This window comes from Bombina bombina, chromosome 5 (genome assembly GCF_027579735.1).
Source record: "Bombina bombina isolate aBomBom1 chromosome 5, aBomBom1.pri, whole genome shotgun sequence".
NCBI lineage: Eukaryota > Metazoa > Chordata > Amphibia > Anura > Bombinatoridae > Bombina > Bombina bombina.
This window is the reverse complement of record NC_069503.1, coordinates 591,044,856-591,065,707: the sequence shown is the minus strand read 5'-3', so window position 1 is coordinate 591,065,707 and position 20,852 is coordinate 591,044,856. Positions and strand designations below refer to the sequence as shown.

Here is a 20,852-nt window from a genome sequence, read left to right as displayed (position 1 = left end):
AGGTCCTTCAGACAGACATCCGACGCGGAGCATCCTCTTCAAATGAAGTCCAACTGAAGAATGAAGGTTCCTTTAAATGACGTCATCCAAGATGGTGTCCCTTCAATTGCGATTGGCTGATAGAATTCTATCAGCCAATCGGAATTAAGGTAGAAAAAATCCTATTGGCTGATGCAATCAGCCAATGGGATTGAGCTTGCATTCTATTGGCTGATCCAATCAGCCAATAGAATGACAGCTCAATCCTATTGGCTGATTGGATCAGCCAATAGGACTGAACTTCAATCCTATTGGCAGGATGATGTCATTTAAAGGAACCTTCATTCTTCAGTTGAACTTAATTTGAAGAGGATATACCGCGTCGGATGTCTTGAAGATGGAGCCGCTCCGCGCCGGATGGATGAAGATAGAAGATGCCGCATGGATGAAGACTTCTGCCCATCTGGAGGACCTCTTCTTCCCAGCTTCGATGAAGACTTCTGCCCGTCTAGAGGACCACTTCGCCCAGCTTCGTTGAGGGCTTCGGCCTGGTTGGGTGAAGACTTCACAAGGTAGGGTGATCTTCAAGGGGTTAGTGTTAGGTTTCATTAAGGGGGTATTGGGTGGGTTTTAGAGTAGGGTTGTGTGTGTGGGTGGTGGGTTTTAATGTTGGGGGAGGTATTGTACTTTTTTTACAGGTAAAAGAGCTGATTACTTTGGGGCAATGCTCCGCAAAATGCCCTTTTAAGGGCTATTGGTAGTTTAGTATAGGGTAGGGCTTTTTATTATTTTGGGGGCTTTTTATTTTATTAGGGGGATTAGATTAGGTGTAATTAGTTGCAATTAATTTATTATTTTCTGTAATTTAGTTTATTTTTCCGTACTTTAGATAATTTTTAAAATTGTATTTAATTGTATTTAGTGTAGGTAATTAATTTGATTATAGTGTAGTGTTAGGTGTAATTGTAACTTAGGTTAGGATTTATTTTACAGGTAAATTTGAATTTATTTTAACTAGGTAGCTATTAAATAGTTAATAACTATTTAATAACTATTGTACCTAGTTAAAATAAATACAAACTTGCCTGTAAAATAAAAATAAACCCTAAGATAGATACAATGTAACTATTAGTTATATTGTAGCTATCTTATGGTTTATTTTATAGTAAGTATTTAGTTTTAAATAGGAATTATTTAGTTAATGATAGTAATATTTATTTAGATATATTTAAAATATATTTAAATTAGGGGGGGTTAGGTTTAGGGTTAGACTTAGGTTTAGGGGTTAATATATTTAATATAGTGGCGGCAACGTTGGGGACGGCTGATTAAGGGTTAATAAATGTAGTTAGGTTGCGGCGACATTGGGGGCGGCAGATTAGGGGTTAATAATATAATGCAGGTGTCGGCGATGTCGGGGGCAGTGGATTAGGGGTTAATAAGTGTAAGATTAGGGGTGTTAAGACTCAGGGTTCATGTTAGGGTGTTAGGTGTAGACATAAATGTATTTTCCCCATAGGAATCAATAGGGCTGCGTTAAGTGCTTTTTTGCAGGTGTTAGGTTTTGTTTCAGCCGGCTCTCCCCCATTGATTTCTATGGGCAAATTATGCACGAGCACGTTTTGCCAGCTCACCGCTACCGTAAGCAGAGCTGGTATTGAGGTGAGATGTGGAGCTAATTTTGCTCTCCGCTCACTTTTCTGCGGCTAACGCCGGGTTTCTAAAAATCCGTAATACCAGCGTTGTCTGTAGGTGAGCGGTGAGGGAAAACTGCTCGTTAGCACCGCACCCCTGTTAATGCAAAACTCGTAATCTAGGTGTAAGTTTAAAAAACTAAGTTTACATTAATCTAAAATTACAAAAAATAAAAAAGTCTAACATTACAGAAAATAAACCAAATTATCAAAAATAACAAAATTAAACCTAATCCCTATTAAAATAAAAAAGCCCCCCAAAATAAAAACACCCCTAATATAAACTAAACTACCAATAGCCCATAAAAGGACCTTTTGTGGGGCATTGCCCTAAGCTAAACAGCTTTTACATTTAAAAATACTAACTCCCCCTAAAAGTAAAAACCCCCACCCACCAAACCCCCAAAATAAAAAAAACTAACACTAAAAAGACCTAAGCTACCCATTGACCCTAACGGGGCATTTGTATGGGCATTGACCTTAAAAGGGCATTCAGCTCTTTTACAAGCCCATTAAAACCCTAATCTTAAAAAAAAAAAAAAAAAAAAAAAAAAAAATCCTAAATCTAACCCCCGAATAGGTTCTCATCATTCCTGAAATCCGGCAGAGAAGACCTTCTTCCAGGAGGTGAAGTCTTCTTGGAGGCAGAAATATCTTCTTCCAGCGCAGTGACCTTTTCTATCTTCATCCAGGACCCAGCAGGCGCAGAGCGGAAGTGACCGCGGAACAGAAGACCAGCGACCGCGGAGCCATCGAGCATGGAGATCCTCTTAGTATGATTGTCCCGCATACTGAAGATGAAATGCAAGGTACCTGTTTAAATATGGGGCACCTTGCATTCCTATTGGCTGAAAAATTAAAATCAGCCAATAGAATTAGAGCTACTGAAATCCTCTGAATTTCACCATTTTCGCCACGTAGTCCTTGCGCTGAATATGTGATACCGACTTGCGACGCTTTTCTATGTTAGTTTCTGGGAGTAAAATTAGTGGGCAACGGGTGAAATATACGTGCCGCATTTATATGCGGCACCGTATATGTGATAGTAATATCCGATTAAAAACTGACGTCGCATATGTAATCTCGCCCCCAGCATTTAAGCATCATTCTATCTAGCATTTAATTTGTGTTAAAAAAGCCACTGCTGACTCTCTGAGAAGGTGTGGTGTTTAAATACTGGTGCACAGTTCCTTGCAGCACATCTGTGTATGTTGTTGTAAAACAATAATTCATTTTACTAGAAGCATTTTTGCTACTGGAAGTATATTGCAAAAATGCTTCTATTTTAAAATGAAGTGCACCATGTACATTTAAATTTTGACTTTCTAGCCCTTTAAAATAAAGCAATTTTAAAATACAAAAACTTAAAAACTGTAAATCTGTATTTGTAAAATGAAAATGTTGAACTGATTGTGGTCAAAATGTGTTCAACTGGCACTTTAAAAAGATTATAAATCCTACACAATTGTTTGAAAAGGTGTTTTCTTATTGATAGGAATGTTGGTGTTGACTTGTCTCCATACCATTTATAGGGAGTGATCTCATGTCATAAATGCATTAGAAAAATGTAAAATAAATGGAGGCTAATTTAGTATGGCAGCTTTAATTTTGTCTATTGGAAAGAGTGCGCTAAAAAAGCTTACTACACCTGTGAAGTACACATTATCATGTAACTTGACATTGAGAGAATAAATATGTATTCAATGTACAAAGAATGGTTTATTAACTAAATATCAATGTTAAAAGAATTATATCTAGATATGTAGACAATATTGCCGAACATACATTAACAATTATGCATAAAAATGTAAATAAAAATAGAAATAAAAATACCTAAATATATTGATTTACTAATTATTATAAGGTGCACCTTATTAAAATATATTGCGTTTTCAAAAGTTGCGCCTCTTATAAAGAGTGGATCCACAATATATACATAAAATTCATAAAATATGTAGGTAACACTTTAAATTCGCAATCTAAAAATATACAGGTTATTTATATTGACAACATCTAATGAGAATTGTATCACAATGTTGCATTTTTGACAAGTGAATTATATGATTACCCCTTTTGTGTTATCCTCATCTAATATTCCCAAGTCACTTTTGAAAGGGAAAAAAAGTCTTTAAAATGATTAATTATTTCTGAACTTGTATTCAATTGAAGTGGTAGCGTTTCAATAAAATGTTATGTCCCAATAGCCACTGGTATTCTGCTCACCAAAATCCAAAAGCGCTTATGTTATATTTTGCTTTCTCCAACCTCACCCCTTCTCGTGTACCCCTTTTTCTCAGTATCAGCGTTTATGTTGCCACTTCCAGGTTCACTGACCTAGTGGTCACATGTCAGGTTTTTTATCCAATCGGGAGGTCAGATTCTCGGCATAGATAGTAGAAACTTTGGTATCCGAAATGTTCAAAAATTTTTTGGTTGAAGTCTTTATAGCAGCATAATCAACAATGTTTCACTCAGAGCGCTCATGAGCCTTGTGTCTTACCAGACAAAGAAAACTGAAGATTCATCGAATCATTCTCTAGTTTAACAGCAAGTTCCTTCTCTTTCAGTGCAATACAGGGCAATTCATCGACATGTTTCAGCTAAACAGCTTTTTTCAAGATGAACCTGTGATTGCACTTCCTCTTAATTTATAGCCCTTGGTTAAAGGGGCAGTGTTATCATCCCTTTTGTTTAAAGGGGCAGTCTGATTAACACATTTTTTCTTAAAAAACCTTCTATAGTTAAAAATATCTAGATTGCAAATCTTCCTTCAAAATATAAAATGCATAATAGTTTTAAGTTTATATAAACCATGTTCATGCTAAAAAAGGCAATATATTATCTAAACATGAAAATACTCAAAATAAACATATAAAAATCCATATATTGATATGGTACATGGGTTAATCCAAAAATGGATAACATATCTATCAATCCCACATATATTTCAAACAAGTATATTTAAACTTAAATAAAAGGATTTAAATCTAATTCGGCATTGAGACCAAAAGGTTCTAGTGTTTTAAAATCAAAGATTAATTCTGCTTCTGCCCTTAAAGATTTATTACTTAGGTCACCCCCCCCCCCTCCAATCTGATTAAATTTTTCTAATACCCCAATATTGAAAACCTTTAGTGTTTTGTGCATGTGATTCTCTGAAATGTTTTGAAAGGGGGTGACCCTCAAATCCATGTTCAATGTTCAGTAGGTGTTCCTTGATCTTATCCCTTAATGGGCGGAAGATCTCCCCTAAATACTGCCTGGAACAGGGACATTGAATTAAGTAGATTACATTATTGTCAGTGCACCTTATCAAAAATCTTTAATTTTATATTCTTTTTTTAGTGACTGTGGAAGTGACTATTTTTGCTTTTTTGCTAAATTGGCAGCATTTGCAATTAATGCATGGGAAAAAACCTACCAATTTATTACCTGTGAGATCTGTGTCATATTTACTATTCTTTTTTCGTGAAAAAGTGCTGGGTGCTAGAATTTTTTTTTAAATACCTGGCCTTTCTATAAACCATTCAGGTTTGTCTAATAATAATTCTCCTATATATGGATCTCGTTGTAGTAAATGCCAATGTTTATCAAAATACCTTTTAATTTCTTATGGTTGATGTTGTAATCTGTTATAAATGGTATATTTAGTCTACCTTCATTTTTTGTAAATTGTATTAATTTTCTGATTTTTATTTTTATTTTGTAGAAGGATTCCTCTTTCTTTTGATCTTGCATCTAATTTTGCTTGATTTATTAGATCTTGATAATATCCTCTTTTTTCAAATGTACTTTCTAGAAAGGTATCCTGTCTATCATAATCTTCAATTTTACTACAATTCCTCCTCATTCTTTGAAATTGATTTTTTGGTATATTATCCAGCCATTTTATATAATGGCAACTTTTATTATGTATAAAGTTGTTCGAGTCAACTTGTTTGAAATGTGTTGTAGTGATTATATTTAGACCTTCTATTTCTACATCTATGTCTAGATAACTTATTTTTAACTGCTATATTCGTGTGTAAAGCTAATACCATATTTATTAGTACCAATGTCCTCTATGAATAGTTAAAGTAATTCTGGGTCCCCCTTCCAAACTATAAAAATATCATCAATGAAACGGTGATAGAGCACCAAGTTCGACTCTCAGCCTGACTCATGGATCAACTCTTCTTCCATGTAGCCCATAAATAGATTGGCATAGCTGGGAGCAAACTTGGTGCCCATCGCCGTTCCCTTAATCTGGAGGTAAAATTGATCATCGAAATTAAAATAGTTATTCTTTAAAATAAATTCAATCTGACCTCCTGATTGGATAAAAAACCTGACACGTGACCACTACGTCAGTGAACCCGGAAGTGGCAACATAAACACTGAGACAGGTACACGAGAAGGGGTAAGGTCGGAGAAAGCAAAATATAACATAAGTGCTTTCGGATTTCGGTGAGTAGAATACCAGTGGCTATTGGGACATAACTGTTTATTGAAATGCTACCACTTTAATTGAATATAAGTTAAGAAATAATTCATTGTTTTAAAGACTTTTTTTCCCTTTCAAAAGGGACTTGGGAATATTGAGGATCCACATAACACAAAAGGGGCAGTCATATAATTCACTTGTCACAAACGCAACATTGTGATACAATTCTCATTACATGTTGTCAATATAAATATCCGGTATATTTTTAGATTGTGAATTTAAAGTGTTACCTACATATTTTATGAATTTTATATATATATTGTGGATCCACTCTTTATGAGAGACACAACTTTTGAATAAGCAATATATTTTAATAAGGTGCACCTTATAATAATTAGTAAATCAATACCAAGATTACATGGTAATGTTCACTTCACAGGTGTAGTAAGCTTTTTTAGCGCACTCTTTCCAATAGACATCTGCACTTATTGCGAGACTTTGGGATAATTCTCACCTAAAGAGATGCCATACTACTTTTATTGGGTTTTTCTTTGTCCAGCTATAATTTTGTATATGTTTATCTTGATATTTGTTCAGAATACAGATATATATAGATAAACAGATCATAATTAATGGCACAATATATTGTTTATTAAAGGGATGGTAAATCCTTGCATCTGTGAAACGCTAGGATTTACCATTGGAACAAATAAAGTGGACTTTCAGTCATGAAGTATAAAATACTTCATGCTGAAAGCTCCTTTATTTGTTTCAATGGTAAATCCTAGCGTTTCACAAATGCTAGGATTTACCATCCCTTTAAGGTAAATTTAATTAAAGCATTTAATTGCTGAGTCATTTCCACCCCTGTGATAAGCTATTTTGCAGTTTTTAGATGCTGTTTACATTTAGGTCCTACTGTAGGGTCATTTTTCAGTGACAAACCAACACATATTACATTTGTTTTTTATTTCAGGAGACTCAGCAGATTCAAACTATAGCATTATTTTATGTATATATCATATCGTGTAAGAAAACTGCAACAGCAAGTGTGAAAAAAATGCATTTTTTAAATTAATATTTTAATAAACAAGGTTATAAACAATAGTGTGTGTGTTTTTCCACCTAAACTTTACAGTAAAAAGACAGAGTTATCCACATAAAAATAGGGACCTTTCAGAATATTTATGTAACTTTGATCTGCACATAGGGGCCCCCATGAACCTTGGTGCAAATACAGTAAATGCACATTTATTCACGCCAGGTGTCACTATTACCACAGTGATCACCTGGCTACTAAAACTTATATAGGGGCTTTATTTTTAAGAAGGGTTTAGGGGCTTTGAAACAGTCTCTAGCCTTTTAGAGGGGTTAGAGGATTTGTTGTGCTTAAAACATGTGTACTTTATTTATTTATTTTTTAAGTGTTTAAACTTAAACGCCCATTCACACATTTATAAGAGCATGAAATTACCTTTCAAATATGGGGTCTTTGAGGTTTCTAGGGCTTAAGGGAGATGCGATTGTGGGGTTTGAACACAAACTTCTCCACCCAGCTCCCTTAAGCCCTCTTCATAATCCTGGCATTTCTGGGTTTCAAGGACTTGGTGATGTCAACACTCACATGCATGGTAACATCACTATCATCCCCAGATTCCCCAGGTGATGCCAAAGTCCTAAACCAGGGATTAGGTAAGAGTGCAGAGGTAGGGCGGTCTAACAGTGGAAGGGGGAGGGAGGAGGGAGTGGGAAGGCCCTACACTGCAGAAAATAAAAAAATAAATGTAAAGGGAGGGAAGGCATGCTATGCTACAGAAAAATAGTGGTGGTGTGGGAGGTCCCGAACTAATGATCATGGGAGGAGGGGAGGTGTGGGGACTACTACCCTACAGAAAATAAAATAAAATAAATAAATACTTACATTTTGTAGGTACTGGCAGATTTTGGTAGACTGTCTGCCAGTAACTAAGATGGGGTGTAAAATGGGGGGGGGGTGAGGGAAGAGAGGTGTTTGGGAGGGATCAGGTAGGGATCAGGGGGTGGGAGGCCAATTTCTACACTAAGGGGCCTATTTATCAAGCTCCGTATGGAGCTTGATGCGTCGTGTTTCTGGCGAGCCTTCAGGCTCGCCAGAAACTGAAGTTATGAAGCAGCAGTCTGAGGTGGCGGACAAACATTGCTGGAAATCAACCTGATCCACCACGATCGGGTTGATTGACACCCCCTGCTAGCGGCCTATTGGCCGTGAATCTGCCGGGTCCGGCATTGCACCAGCAGTTCACAAGAACTGCTGGTGCAATGATAAATGCAGAGAGCGTATGCTGTCGGCATTTATCGATGTGCAGCGGACATGATCCGCAATATCGGATCATGTCCGCTCACACGTTCCTAAATAGGCCCCTAAAGCTAAAATTAACCTTACAAGCTACCTGATTAACCCCTTCACTGCCGGGAATAATTCTAATTCTAAAAATTCTATTTACCAAAAAGCAATGGTAAAGCCATGCATGTCTGCTATTTCTGAACAAAAGGGATCCCAGAGAAGCTTTAACAATTATTTGTGCTAGGATTGCACAAGTAGTATGTAAATAATTTCAGTGAGATATCCAAACTTTGTGAAAGAGTTAACAATTTTCTTTTATATGATCGCACTTGGCGGTAAAATAGTGGCATGAAATATACCAAAATGGGCCTAGATCAATACCTTGGGTTGTCTCCTTACAAAAAATATATAGTTTTGACAGGTAAATAGAAAAAGCAAGGCTCTATTTCTGTTTAAATGGAGTGATAGCAAAAATGCTAAAAATTCTTGGTATTATGGGCAAGTTTACCTCTGAAAGTCCCGATAGCGAAGGAATTAATTGTACCATAACTCTTCAATTCACTAAACATAAATATAGCAAACTATTAAAAAATGATACATGATTTGTACATTTTAAAGATCAATGAAAGATTTTTTTTTTATATTTTTGCCCAGCATATGTCAGAAAGTAACCCAGGCATTGCAATGAGCTGCATTCAAAGGGCTTATCAAATAAATTATCTACATGAATAGACTAATGGAGGATTTGGTAGCATTTTTTTAAACAAATACTAAAGGATTTTGATTGACTCCAAAACATTGTAAGACAATTTAAGACTGTTAATTTATTAGTGAACTTTGCAGTGTTATTACAAATGTAGAACAGTTCAGACATACCAGCCTAAAAAGTGAGATGTAAATGAGCTTGTGCACTGCTGTAAGCAGGCATTTGAGGTTCTTTATGCAGCCATCCCATACATACAGTCAGGCTCAAACTTCAAAAAACATGTAGTCAGTGTACTCTGCTTGAGAAGTATATTTCAGTATTGGGAAACACATAGCTGCCTCCCCAGGAAGAGAATTGCTTTGCATTTTTAAATACTTTTACTTCACACTTTCTAGAGAAGTTAGTATTTCGTACAATTTCCCTTTTAGTGCACTTACCGGCCCTGTGCAAGTGATATTGTCATTCCGAGGCAGGCATTCAGGGTGACAGGAATAGCATTTACCATCAATGTCATATTCTGACGGCTCTCTGCAATACAACCACATAAATAATAGTAAATGATCTACTATGCAGTCTGACCTCTTACACAAAATACTCACACATAATGTAAGGTGTTAGTGCATTCCAAATATTTTCAAACTTGTAGAATACGTTAGTTCATTTCAAGACTGCAGAAAAGCTTGTGATTACAAGATATTTACTGTGCCTTTAACACTTTAACCTTCACCTGGTCTTTATTGATAACCCTACCCTTCTCATATTTTGTTCCAATATTTTCCTTATTAGTTTTTCTACCATTTATATATTATAAAATCCTCTAAAGCATGGTCTTGCAATCCTTTGAAATTAATTTTCTATTCTAACTCATTTCATTGAACTTTTACAACCTTTGCTACATTATATATTTGTGAGAAATAATCAGTACCCGGCTGATTAAATAATGTAAATGTTTTTTCTAATCTCTTAAATTGTTATTGAACCACATTGTATGTATTTATTTTACTTTTATCTCAATGGGGATTGTGCTGAGATGTTTTTTTATTCTGAAAGCCGTTAAAAGTATTTAATTTATTCTGTGTAGTTTGATTTGACAACTCATTGTCCAATTTCGGTATTTTAATGTTTGTTTTAAAGAGACAGTTCATATATGTCTTTTGTCATTGGCTCACTAGATATGTTCAGCTAGCTTCCAGTAGAGCACTGATGCTCCTGAGCCTACTCCACAACAAAAGATACAAAGAGAACAAATCAAATTTGATTATAGAAGTAATATGGAACTTTGTTTAAAATCACATGGTTCATTTTAAAGGGACAGTCAAATCTACAATTTGTATTGTTTAAAAAGATAGATAATCCCTTTATTACACATTCCTCAGTATAACATGGCTATATTAAAGAGATGGTGAGAGTCCATGAGTCATCACATGTGGGAATCTATACCCAAGCATTGAAGTTCATGAGATAACCATGAAAGGGGGGGGGGGGGGCAAACAGTGAAGGCAGGACATTACTGATCAGGCCCCAAAAGCAGCCTCAGAAGAGGTATGCACATCAAAGTTATAAAACTTTAAAAAAGTGTGCAAAGAAGACCAAGTAGCTGCCTTGCAAATCTGATCAATAAAAACTTTAATATGAAAAGCCCAAGAAGTGGCAACTGCTCTAGTAAAATGTGCACCCAATGTGGCTTACAAATTAAGGCAAGGCAGATAAAGGTAAAACAGCCGTATCGTTCTGACCCTTGCAAGGACCAAAAAATATGAATAAAAAGAGAAGAAAGTCTAAAATCATTTGTGGTTTCTATATATTTCAGAGCTCTCACAACATCAACATTGTGAAGAAGATGCTCCTTGAAATTCTTAGGGGCTGGACAAAAACGAAGGGACCACAATTTATGGATTAATAGTGTCTGTAGATATTACCATAGGAGGAAAAGAGTAAGAAGAATGCCCTTAGCCTGATGAAAGGAGGTTTGAAAGACAAAATGGAAAGCTCAGAAACCCTTCTAGCTGAAGAAATAGCTTGAAGAAGAAGAGCTTTCCAGAATAAAAGCTGAATGTCTAAACCATGTGTCGTCTCAAAAGGAAGACTTTAAAAAATCCTCAAAACCAGATTAAGATTTCAAGGAGGATAAACTCGATGAATATCTGTTTAATTCTGATCAAAGTCTGAATGGTTCGATAATCCTCCTCCTGCAGGAACTCAAGAACTCTAGGAATTCTAAAAGGATTCCAAAGTAAACTTTTACGAGAACACCACGCAAAAAAAGTTTTCCAGACCTTATGATAAATACATGTGCTCACAGGTTTCCTACAGGGCCGGCCTTAAGGTATAGCAAGCGAGGCGGCCGCCTTGTCTCCGCGGTTAGGGGGGCCCTGCTCCCATTCAAAACCTTTTTTTTTGGTGCCATTTTTTTAAAAAAATTGGTGCAATGTCTGAGGGCGGTTCATTCCGTCACCGTCATGACCCACTTGATGAGTCAGTCAGTGGAGGAGCGGTGAGCCGTGATGGTCGGTGGGAGGAAGAGTTGGTATTGTGAGCAGCAGAGCAGGCGCAGCAGAGAGAGTGGGAGTCGCACTTGCAGGCACAGCAGGCATCAGAGAGAGAGAGTGGGAGTGGGATGTGTTCGTTAGGAGCTTCAGAAGAGTCATTAGACTGAGGAAACTGACGGGAAAGGGCATCAGCCTTTTTATTCTTGGTCCCAGGAAGGTAAGAGACTATAAAGTTAAAATGGGAAAAGAATAAGGCCCATCTGGTCTGTTGAGGATTGAGTCGATGGGCAGTCTCTAATTATGTCAAGTTCTTGTGATCCGTGAGTATATGAATGAGGTTGGTAGTACCGTCTAGCCAGTGACGCCATTCAGTAAGAGCCATCTTGATGGCTAGGAGTTTCCCACATCGTAATTCCTCTCTGCAGGAGAGAACTGCTTAGAGAAGAAAGCCACAGTATGCAATTTGGAGGTTGATGGGTCTCTTTAGGTTAAGACAGAACCAGCTCCTATTTCAGAGGCATCAACCTATAAGGTGAACTTTAAATCAGAATCAGTACAGGAGCACAGGAGCAGTACAAAAGGCAATTTTCAGATGTGAGAAAGTGTCCACAGCTACTGGAAGCCAATTGTTACAGTCTCTGTTTCATTTAGTCAGCTCAGTGAGTGGAGCAACAATCTTGAAAAAACTCTTTATAAAATTGCGATAATAGTTGGAAAGAATCTCTGTAACTCCTTCAATGTGGTGGACTGAGGCCATTCCAGAACTGCTTTTAGCTTAGTGGGATCCATGGTGAAACCTTCTTTTGAGATGATATATCCAAGGAATTGAATCCGGACTTGATGGAATTCACATTTATCCAATTTGGCTACCAGAGAATTATTTTTGAGATGAAGAAGCACCTGTTTCACATGCTCATGGTGCTCTTCCAGGGTGGTGGAGAATATGAGGATGTCATCCAGATAGACGATGACAGTACGATTAAGGAGGTTACGGAAGACATCATTGACAAATGCTTGAAAGACAGCGGGGGCATTGCACAGCCCAAAAGGCATTACGAGGTAAGAGAAATTGCTCTAGCTACCTCATTTGGGTCCATGCCCAAGTATAATGTAATGCTCGTGGGATATTTCTCTATCAGGTCAAACTTGTCCAGTAGTCTTCTTATCCCAGCGTCAAGTGGAAGGATAAGGAAATATCCCAGAATAAAATGAGAGGTATGAAATGAGGTAAGTAGTACTCACAGAAAATAGGGCTGTTCTTAAAATCAGCTGTACAGGAAAAAACAACAGAGAGGCCAGAGACAGGCAAGGTTCGGCAACAATAAGGCAATTCAGCAGTTCAGGGGTTAAACAGCAGAGTGTTCAGACAAGCAAAGTTCAGCAACAAGGTATCCAGCAGTTCAGGGGTTAAACAGCAGAGTGGTCAGACATGCAAAGTTCAGCAACAAGGTATCCAGCAGTTCAGGGGTTAAAAAGCAGAGTGGTCAGACAGGTAAAGTTCAGCAACAAGATAATCAAGCAACAATAGTAAATAGCACCCAGGAGCACAAAGAGTAGGTCCTATACTTGGGCAGTGAGTATAAGGAATACTGGTACTTATATAGGGACTGATTCATGCCAAGGAGAGTCTGAGGATCCAACCGGCATGAGGGGAATTGACGTGCTGCAATGACGTCATCGCCACACACTCACAGCAACCACCGCGTCAATGGCAACAGCCATAGCAACAGAGCAGCGCACCGAAGAAAGGAACAGCGGCGTGACAATAACCTTATCAGAATAAAACCTTTGAAACTAAGCATTCACTCACCATGCCAAGTTTTGAGCAAGGGACTGTGTGTGTGAGAGGGGGAGAAAGGGTGAGCAAGGGACTGCGTGTGTGCGTGAGAGGGGGAGATAGGGTGAGCAAGGGACTGCGTGTGTGAGAGAGGGGGAGATAGGGTGAGCAAGGGACTGCGTGTTTGAGAGAGGGGGAGATAGGGTGAGCAAGTAGGGTGATCAAGGGACTGTGTGTGTTTATTAGAGGGGGAGATAGGGTGAGCAAGGGACGTGTGTGCGTGAGAGGGGGAGATAGGGTGAGCAAGGGTCTGCATGTGTGAGAGAGGGGGAGATAGGGCGAGCAAGGGACTGCGTGTGTGAGAGAGGGGGAGATAGGGTGAGCAAGTAGGGTGAGCAAGGGATTGTGTGTGTTTATTAGAGGGGGAGATAGTGTGAGATTAAGGAAAATCCCCATATAGTGGGTCCTGGAAAAGAAATCCATATATTTAACCCTGTGTTCTCTTAATCTAGGGTAAACAAGAGGTTAAGTAATACACAATGACTTGTAACAATCAAGGGGTTAAGTCACTAGTTATACTGATTTTAAACAATGTTTGCACCATATTACTTTGTGTAATAGGCATCATCAAACATCTTTTATTTGTTAGTGTTAGTCAAGGTTTAGGATTTCTGAGCCATATTCTGATGCATGTCAAGCCTCCCCCTGAGCACTAAGCGTTCCTGGGAGTGGGTTGTTCCCCGGGAGTGGGTGCGGAGCATAACCTGGAAAGGAGGTGTCTGCTCTGTAGCAGGTGATTGGTGGACAGGTGTAAGTGTAAGCATGAGAGTGGCCAATCGCTGGGGGTGTCAAGGGATCAGGTTATTTTAACCCATTGTCTACCAGTGGATTCAATGTAGGTTTCCCTGGTTACCATGGAGTTAATTTTTCTGAAGGCTTATGTTAAAAATATCGCGGATATATAATTCCTTAAAAGCATATTCCCTTTATTATCAAAAAGTAAATCGCTAAAGCAAACCTGTCACATTGTAATATTAAAGTGATAACATAACTGCAGTGATCTACATCATTCCCTACAAATAAGTGATGATTAGCTGATGACAGACAGATGAAGCAATGATAGGATTCCTCGAGGCATGACCACATTATGTATAAATATTTTTGACTCAGCATATTCAAATATTAAATGCAAAATAGTATGCGTTTTTCCCCCAATTCAACACAGAGCATGTGTGCAGCTGACACAATGCAGACAGTGTCATATGCACATGGTGTAAAAGTTGAGCTGGGGATGGATTCATGTGAATTGTTTATTAGACTCAGCTGTTTCCTCCTTTGTAATCCTACAATTGGATAATAGTGATTTCATGTTTGTCCTGCAAATTTAGGACATAGTTTCGTTAACCGCATGACTTCTGGGGGACGAAGGCTTTTAAAGGAGAATTTGTACGACAAGTAATTTTAGGTAACGTGTATTACTCATGCTGATGCAGTGTAATTAAAGTGTCAGTTGGGCAATCAATATCAAATGAGAACAATATAACAGGGCTTTAACTCCCTGAAGAGGTGCGCTCATGGAAGGAGAAATGGATGGAGAAAAAGTCAGAAGTAATGGCAGCTCTTCCGATGGTTGCAAATGCGAAGAGGAGATCTATAATGGAAATAAGAAGGCGCCAAACATAGGGTGATATCATCACTGATCGGCACATGCTAAGGTAGCAGGCAGATGGAATACTTACAAACAGAGCGGCACCACGATGTGCCTAGTAACACAGACTGGGACCTCAACTGTCGCCCGAAAGACCAAACAATGGTGTACAGCAACCTCCAACAGTCACGTGAATTGTCTGGCCAATCACGGTCCGTTAGGCACACACACCTTTCTTCCAAACTTCCGAAGGAGTTGAATAGCAACAGTGTAGACAAAACGAGTGTCCCATACACTACAAACACTGGGAATTGCTGGTTAGAATAGGAGGGTAAAAAGGAGACCCACTCCAACGAGGTACTATAAAAACTATTTTATTAAAATGTCCTTAAAATCAGCAACACGTTTCTCAGCTACAAAGAGCCGTTTCATCAGGCTGTAATACATAGTTTGACAATCCAAATGCTTATGTACCTCTTCTAACCAATCACATGAATTTTTACTTGACACACCTTTCAGGGGGAGGATATAGTAATCGGAATAAATGCTTATGTTTTAAACAATATCATAGCAGTTAATGTCACAGCTTATGTTTGATCATTGACATTATATAATCACCTCTTTCAGTCACTATCCACTATCCAAATATATTCTTAACTTCATTATAATAAGGGCAACCCTCTACTACGTAATTATTAACTTATATTCTATTCTATACTTTTTCTTTCATTATTGACTCTATTGCCAAATTACCTATATTGTTTTTAGTTAGCCTTTTCTTAGGTTAGATGGATATTTTAAATTAATACATATACCCAATAAAATCAATTCATCTACAATACATCAAAATCCGGTATTTATATTCTAAGCCGAAATTCTTGTTTAAACATCCACATATGATTCGCACGCTCTACCATGACATCATATCACATTTCATTATTTACACAATTCAATAAAATTCAAAACCTATATATTTCATAAGTGTACTCAAATGAATAAATGTGTTTTTTTTTAAAAAACATTGATATAAAAACTAGCTTTCAAAAATGCACATACTATATCGTTTTCAATATAGTTTCACAGTTCACCTATGTGATATGTATTTGTCAGTAATTTATTATAGAACCTATATATCTTTTTTTAAAAATTCCTAAACAGGATCCATTAAATTCTTATTGGTAGGTGTTGATTTTAAATTAGCTATGATCTTTATAAACAGGCAACAGATGTTATTATATTGTATCTCATACCCAATTATAGCTATGTGACATCCCAAAAAGTATTAGTCACCTATCGATTATTAGGCCCTATATGATATATAATTATTTCATTTTTTGTTTGTTTGCTTTATTAGTTATTTTAGTTTATTTAAAGGCTGCAAGATCAATATTCATATTAAGACCTAGTGGATGTAAAGTTTGCAACCTGTATATCCAAAAGGTAATTTTTAGACAGCATGGGTTCCCATCATGTTTTACATTACAATGTCTAGATACACTGTGTAGTTTATAATTCTTTTTAATATTTCGGAAATGTTCTGACCATCTCACGCTTAGGCGTCTGCAGGTACGTCCTAAATATTGATATCCACAGACACAGGTTAGCATATATATTATGTAATTAGATGCACATGTCATTCGACTACTCATTCTATATGTTTTAAAGGTGACGTTAGATTGAAATGTATTAACATTATTGGTTATATCATCACACATCTTACATTTCTTGTTGTTACATTTGAAACTACCTTTTCTTAATGGTTCACTAATAGTGTTTTTATTTCCAAGATGATTCAAACTCTCTCTATTAGTTTTATTTTGCTTAAGATGAATCTTATTCTTAACTATTTTGCTGGGTGCTAAGATCCTTTTTAAATTTGGTGCCTTTTTAAAAACAACTGTAGGTTTTGTATCTAATAATTGGCCTAATATGGGATCCTTCATAAGAATTTTCCAATGTTTGTTGATACTCTTTTTGATCATGTCATGATTACAGTTATATTCTGTAATAAACATGACTTGATTCTTTCGACTCTCCTGAGATGGATTAGGGTTTTTAAAGAAATATAAGTTTCTATCATCATTTTTGGCTCTCTCATACCCACTGTTGATAATATGTTCTGGATACCTTTTTTCTCTAAATCTTTTCTTAAGGATTTTGCTCTGGAACTCATAATCTATTAAGCTGCTACAGTTTCTACGGACACGCTTAAATTTCTATGAAACGGCCATAGTATACCAGGTTCGCCCCAAAGTTTGAGTCATAGAGGTAATGCTGTTCAAATGACCCCATATATAAATTTGCATAACTTGGGGCGAACCTGGTACCCATGGCCGTCCCTCTGACTTGAAGATAGTATTCATCTTGGAAAATAAAACAATTATGATATAAAATGAATGAAATTAATGATAAAATCTTTCTGTATATCTGGTAGATATATATCTGCTTCTAAAAATCCTGAAATGGCTTGAATACCCAAGACATGTGGAATGTTAGAGTATAATGCTTGGACATCACACGTGATCCAGATTAGATCACGAGTGATGTTGATTTTTTCTAATTTACTGATCAAGTCTGATGAGTCCTGTATATAGGAGGTAAGACCTACTACATACTTCTGTAAAAAGAAGTCAACGTAGGATGAAGCATTATCTGTCAAACTCCCTATCCCTGAGATTATCGGGCAACTGGGTGGACATTTGGGGTCTTTATGCAATTTTGGGAGGTGATAGTAGAATGCTCGATTAGGTTCAGTTGGAATTAAGTCGTTTTTTTCTTTTTTGGTGACTATGCCTTCTTTAAAAGCGCACTCTACTATATCACCCAAAGTTGCCAAATATTTAGTAGTTGGATCAGATGACATTTTGATATAATAATTCTTGTCACTCAGGATTCTATTAGCCTCTATTAAATAGTCGGTCAAATCCTGAATGACGGTTCCACCGCCTTTGTCGGCTTGTCTTATAACGATTGATTTATCATTTCTCAGAGACTGAAGGGCCTGTTTCTCATTCCAATAAAGGTTCCCCTTTTTATTTCAACTTTTTGGAATCAAGTCTAAGTCATCATTAACCAGTTGTCTGAAAATTTCTATGTGGGCATTGTTTTGAAGTCTAGGAGAAAAATTTGATTTATTTTTAAAATGTGTATGGATAAAGCCTTCGCATAAATAATCCATTAAAGCTTCAGGCTCATATGTGGGAACAGTTTGGCTTTTAAGTCTGGCATCCATTGTGTCTAACAATATAGGTAATGTTGTTTCCTCTTTTAATTTTTTCTCTGCAAAATATTTTTGCATCGAAAGTTTCTGTGTGAATCTATTTAGATCAACAAAAAGGGAGAACATATTATGCGTGTTGGAAGGGCTAAATGACAATCCTTTTCCTAAAACCCTAATTTCGTCATCTGACAAAGAATGAGAAGATAGATTAAAGATGCCACTGCCTAGTTCCTGTAGTCTTGCCTTTTTTTGGGCTGTGTTTCTTCCTCTACATCCTCGTCTGTGTGAGGTCTTTTTCCTTTGTAAGGAGAGGTTAGGCTGACTACAGGTTCTAGGTAGCTTGCAATCTTTTTTTGTTTCCATATGGGTTGTCTGGGGAGCTGTTCTAAAAAATGATTTACTGAAGCAGATGATTGGGGATTAATAGTCTCATTACATTCAAAAGGCCTCTCATCAAAACTTTGGGGATTTAAATCACTCAGGGCATTGAACCTATTTGAGGTACTGATTTCAGTATATTCTCGAGGACTGTAGTTTCTTTCATTTTTGGTATGTTCTCGAGTGATCCCCCCTGGGGGTGCTCTTATGTAAGATGTCTGATTACTATAGGACGTTTGATCATTTGACCATTGCTCATTGGTATATGGTTTATAACGGTTATATTGGTCATGTGAATTTCTATCCCTATTTTGATGAGGATATTGTCTTTCATCCCTACTATACCCATAGTTTGTTGAATGGGATGGACCATTGTATGACCAATTACGATGGGGTGCCTGATATTGTTCAAATCTTGGCTTTTGTTGATTATATGTATTTTGTCTGTAGTCCCTATCCTGATAATTCGGTGTTTGCCTATTGTGGTTTTCAATCTTATGGTTGCTCGAATTTTTATTATTCCTATTATTTTTGTTCTTATTTTTATTTTTATGATGACTGACAACTGTCCATCTACCATCATATAGATGGTTATTGGTAGGTGTAACCGGTGTCGTCAAATGTTTCTCATCGTAGTACCCATTATTATTAGGTGTTTCTGTCTGTGTTTTCTGTTTATTATAGGTATAGATTTCACCTTTAAGATAATCTTCATTATCTCTGGCTAATTTGCGATTTTTATTTTCCATAAGTTCTTTTTGATAATTATCTGTTTTTTGCAAGACCATATAATTAAGCTCTTCATATTGTTTAGCATATTTAAATTTGTCTAAACTTTGTTGGACTACTTCTATCTCTTTGGAAATTTTCTCAACTAGCGACTTCCTGTAGGAGATCAAAATTTTCATGAGTGTTACTGAGCAAATAGTTAGTGTTTCTTCCCACTTGGTATTTAGTAGTTGGTCATCCTTAAAAGAACAGTTTTTAAGGATTCTTAGCCCTCTAGGGACTTGATTCACATCTACATATTTTTGGAGCATCTCTGCATCCAACCAATGTCTGCATTCATCATTTATTAAATCATCTAATTTTGCAAAAAGAGTGTGAATGGGCCTTTGATCAATAGATGTATCTTCAGTAGGGGCCACATTTGTTGATCCTACATGCGAGACTAATAATAATCTCTTATTATGTCTTTCATTAATAGAAAGCATATTTGGATGTTAATATACAATATATTTAAAATGAGTCTAAAATAAATTGTTTAACTTTTAGGATGTCTCTTTGGTCTATTTCAATTCAATTGATTTCTAAAATAAATTATGCTATAAAATATAAAAATGTGAAAAAATAGTGATACAATGTTTGAATAGTGTATAGCTATTTGCTATTCTTTCTGAAGTGCTTAAGTGCAATGGTTCGTAATTAAATATATAATACCATTCAATGTGAGAATTATCTAATTTATAATTAAATATATAATACCATTCAATGTGATGATAATTATCTTTAAAACTACATTAAATAACTAAATAAAGTGTGGTGTTAATTCTTGTCACAATTTCAAAATGTATATAAATGTGGCGTAGTCGTGCCAACTACCTAATGATACTACACTGAACTGTTTTGTGAAAATGGTGATTACTTCAATTGAATCGCTAACTAAAAACCACAGTCTTCAATCAATGGTACTCAAACACTAAACTATTTTCAGTGCGATCCTGCTGAATGTCATAAAAAGTAGATTTAAAACAATATTGTTACCGTATTCAAACGATCAATATTAAGCAATTATAAAACCTTATAAAACTGCAAATTAGTAAAGAGAAAGAAATGACTTAATATACCATGTCAGAATGTTAGTTTTAACACAATATAACAGTATCAAGATTTTAATACTTAGCAATTAAGTTCCTTGTTAGGAGTCCGGCAGCAACCTCAGGCGGAAAACAAATATCAAATGAGAACAATATAACAGGGCTTTAACTCCCTGAAGAGGAGAAAATGGATGAAGAAATAGTCCGAAGTAATGGCAGCTCTTCCGATGGTTGCAAATGCGAAGAGGAGATCTATAATGGAAATAAGAAGGCGCCAAACATAGGGTGATATCGTCACTGATCGGCACACGCTAAGGTAGCAGGCAGATGGAATACTTACAAACAGAGCGGCACCACGATGTGCCTAGTAACACAGACCGGGACCTCAACTGTCGCCC

At 36.6% G+C, this 20,852-nt stretch overlaps 1 protein-coding gene across 1 annotated transcript in view; it reads right to left on the bottom strand.

Moving 5' to 3' along the window:
• The window catches only part of LOC128660624 (epidermal growth factor receptor), a 411,537-nt gene that overhangs the window by 30,618 nt on the left and 360,067 nt on the right, over nucleotides 1-20,852 (bottom strand). The window contains exon 14 of the mRNA XM_053714555.1: nucleotides 9,563-9,653. Coding sequence (XP_053570530.1) covers nucleotides 9,563-9,653 — 91 coding nt within the window. The remainder of the gene's footprint in view (nucleotides 1-9,562; nucleotides 9,654-20,852) is intronic.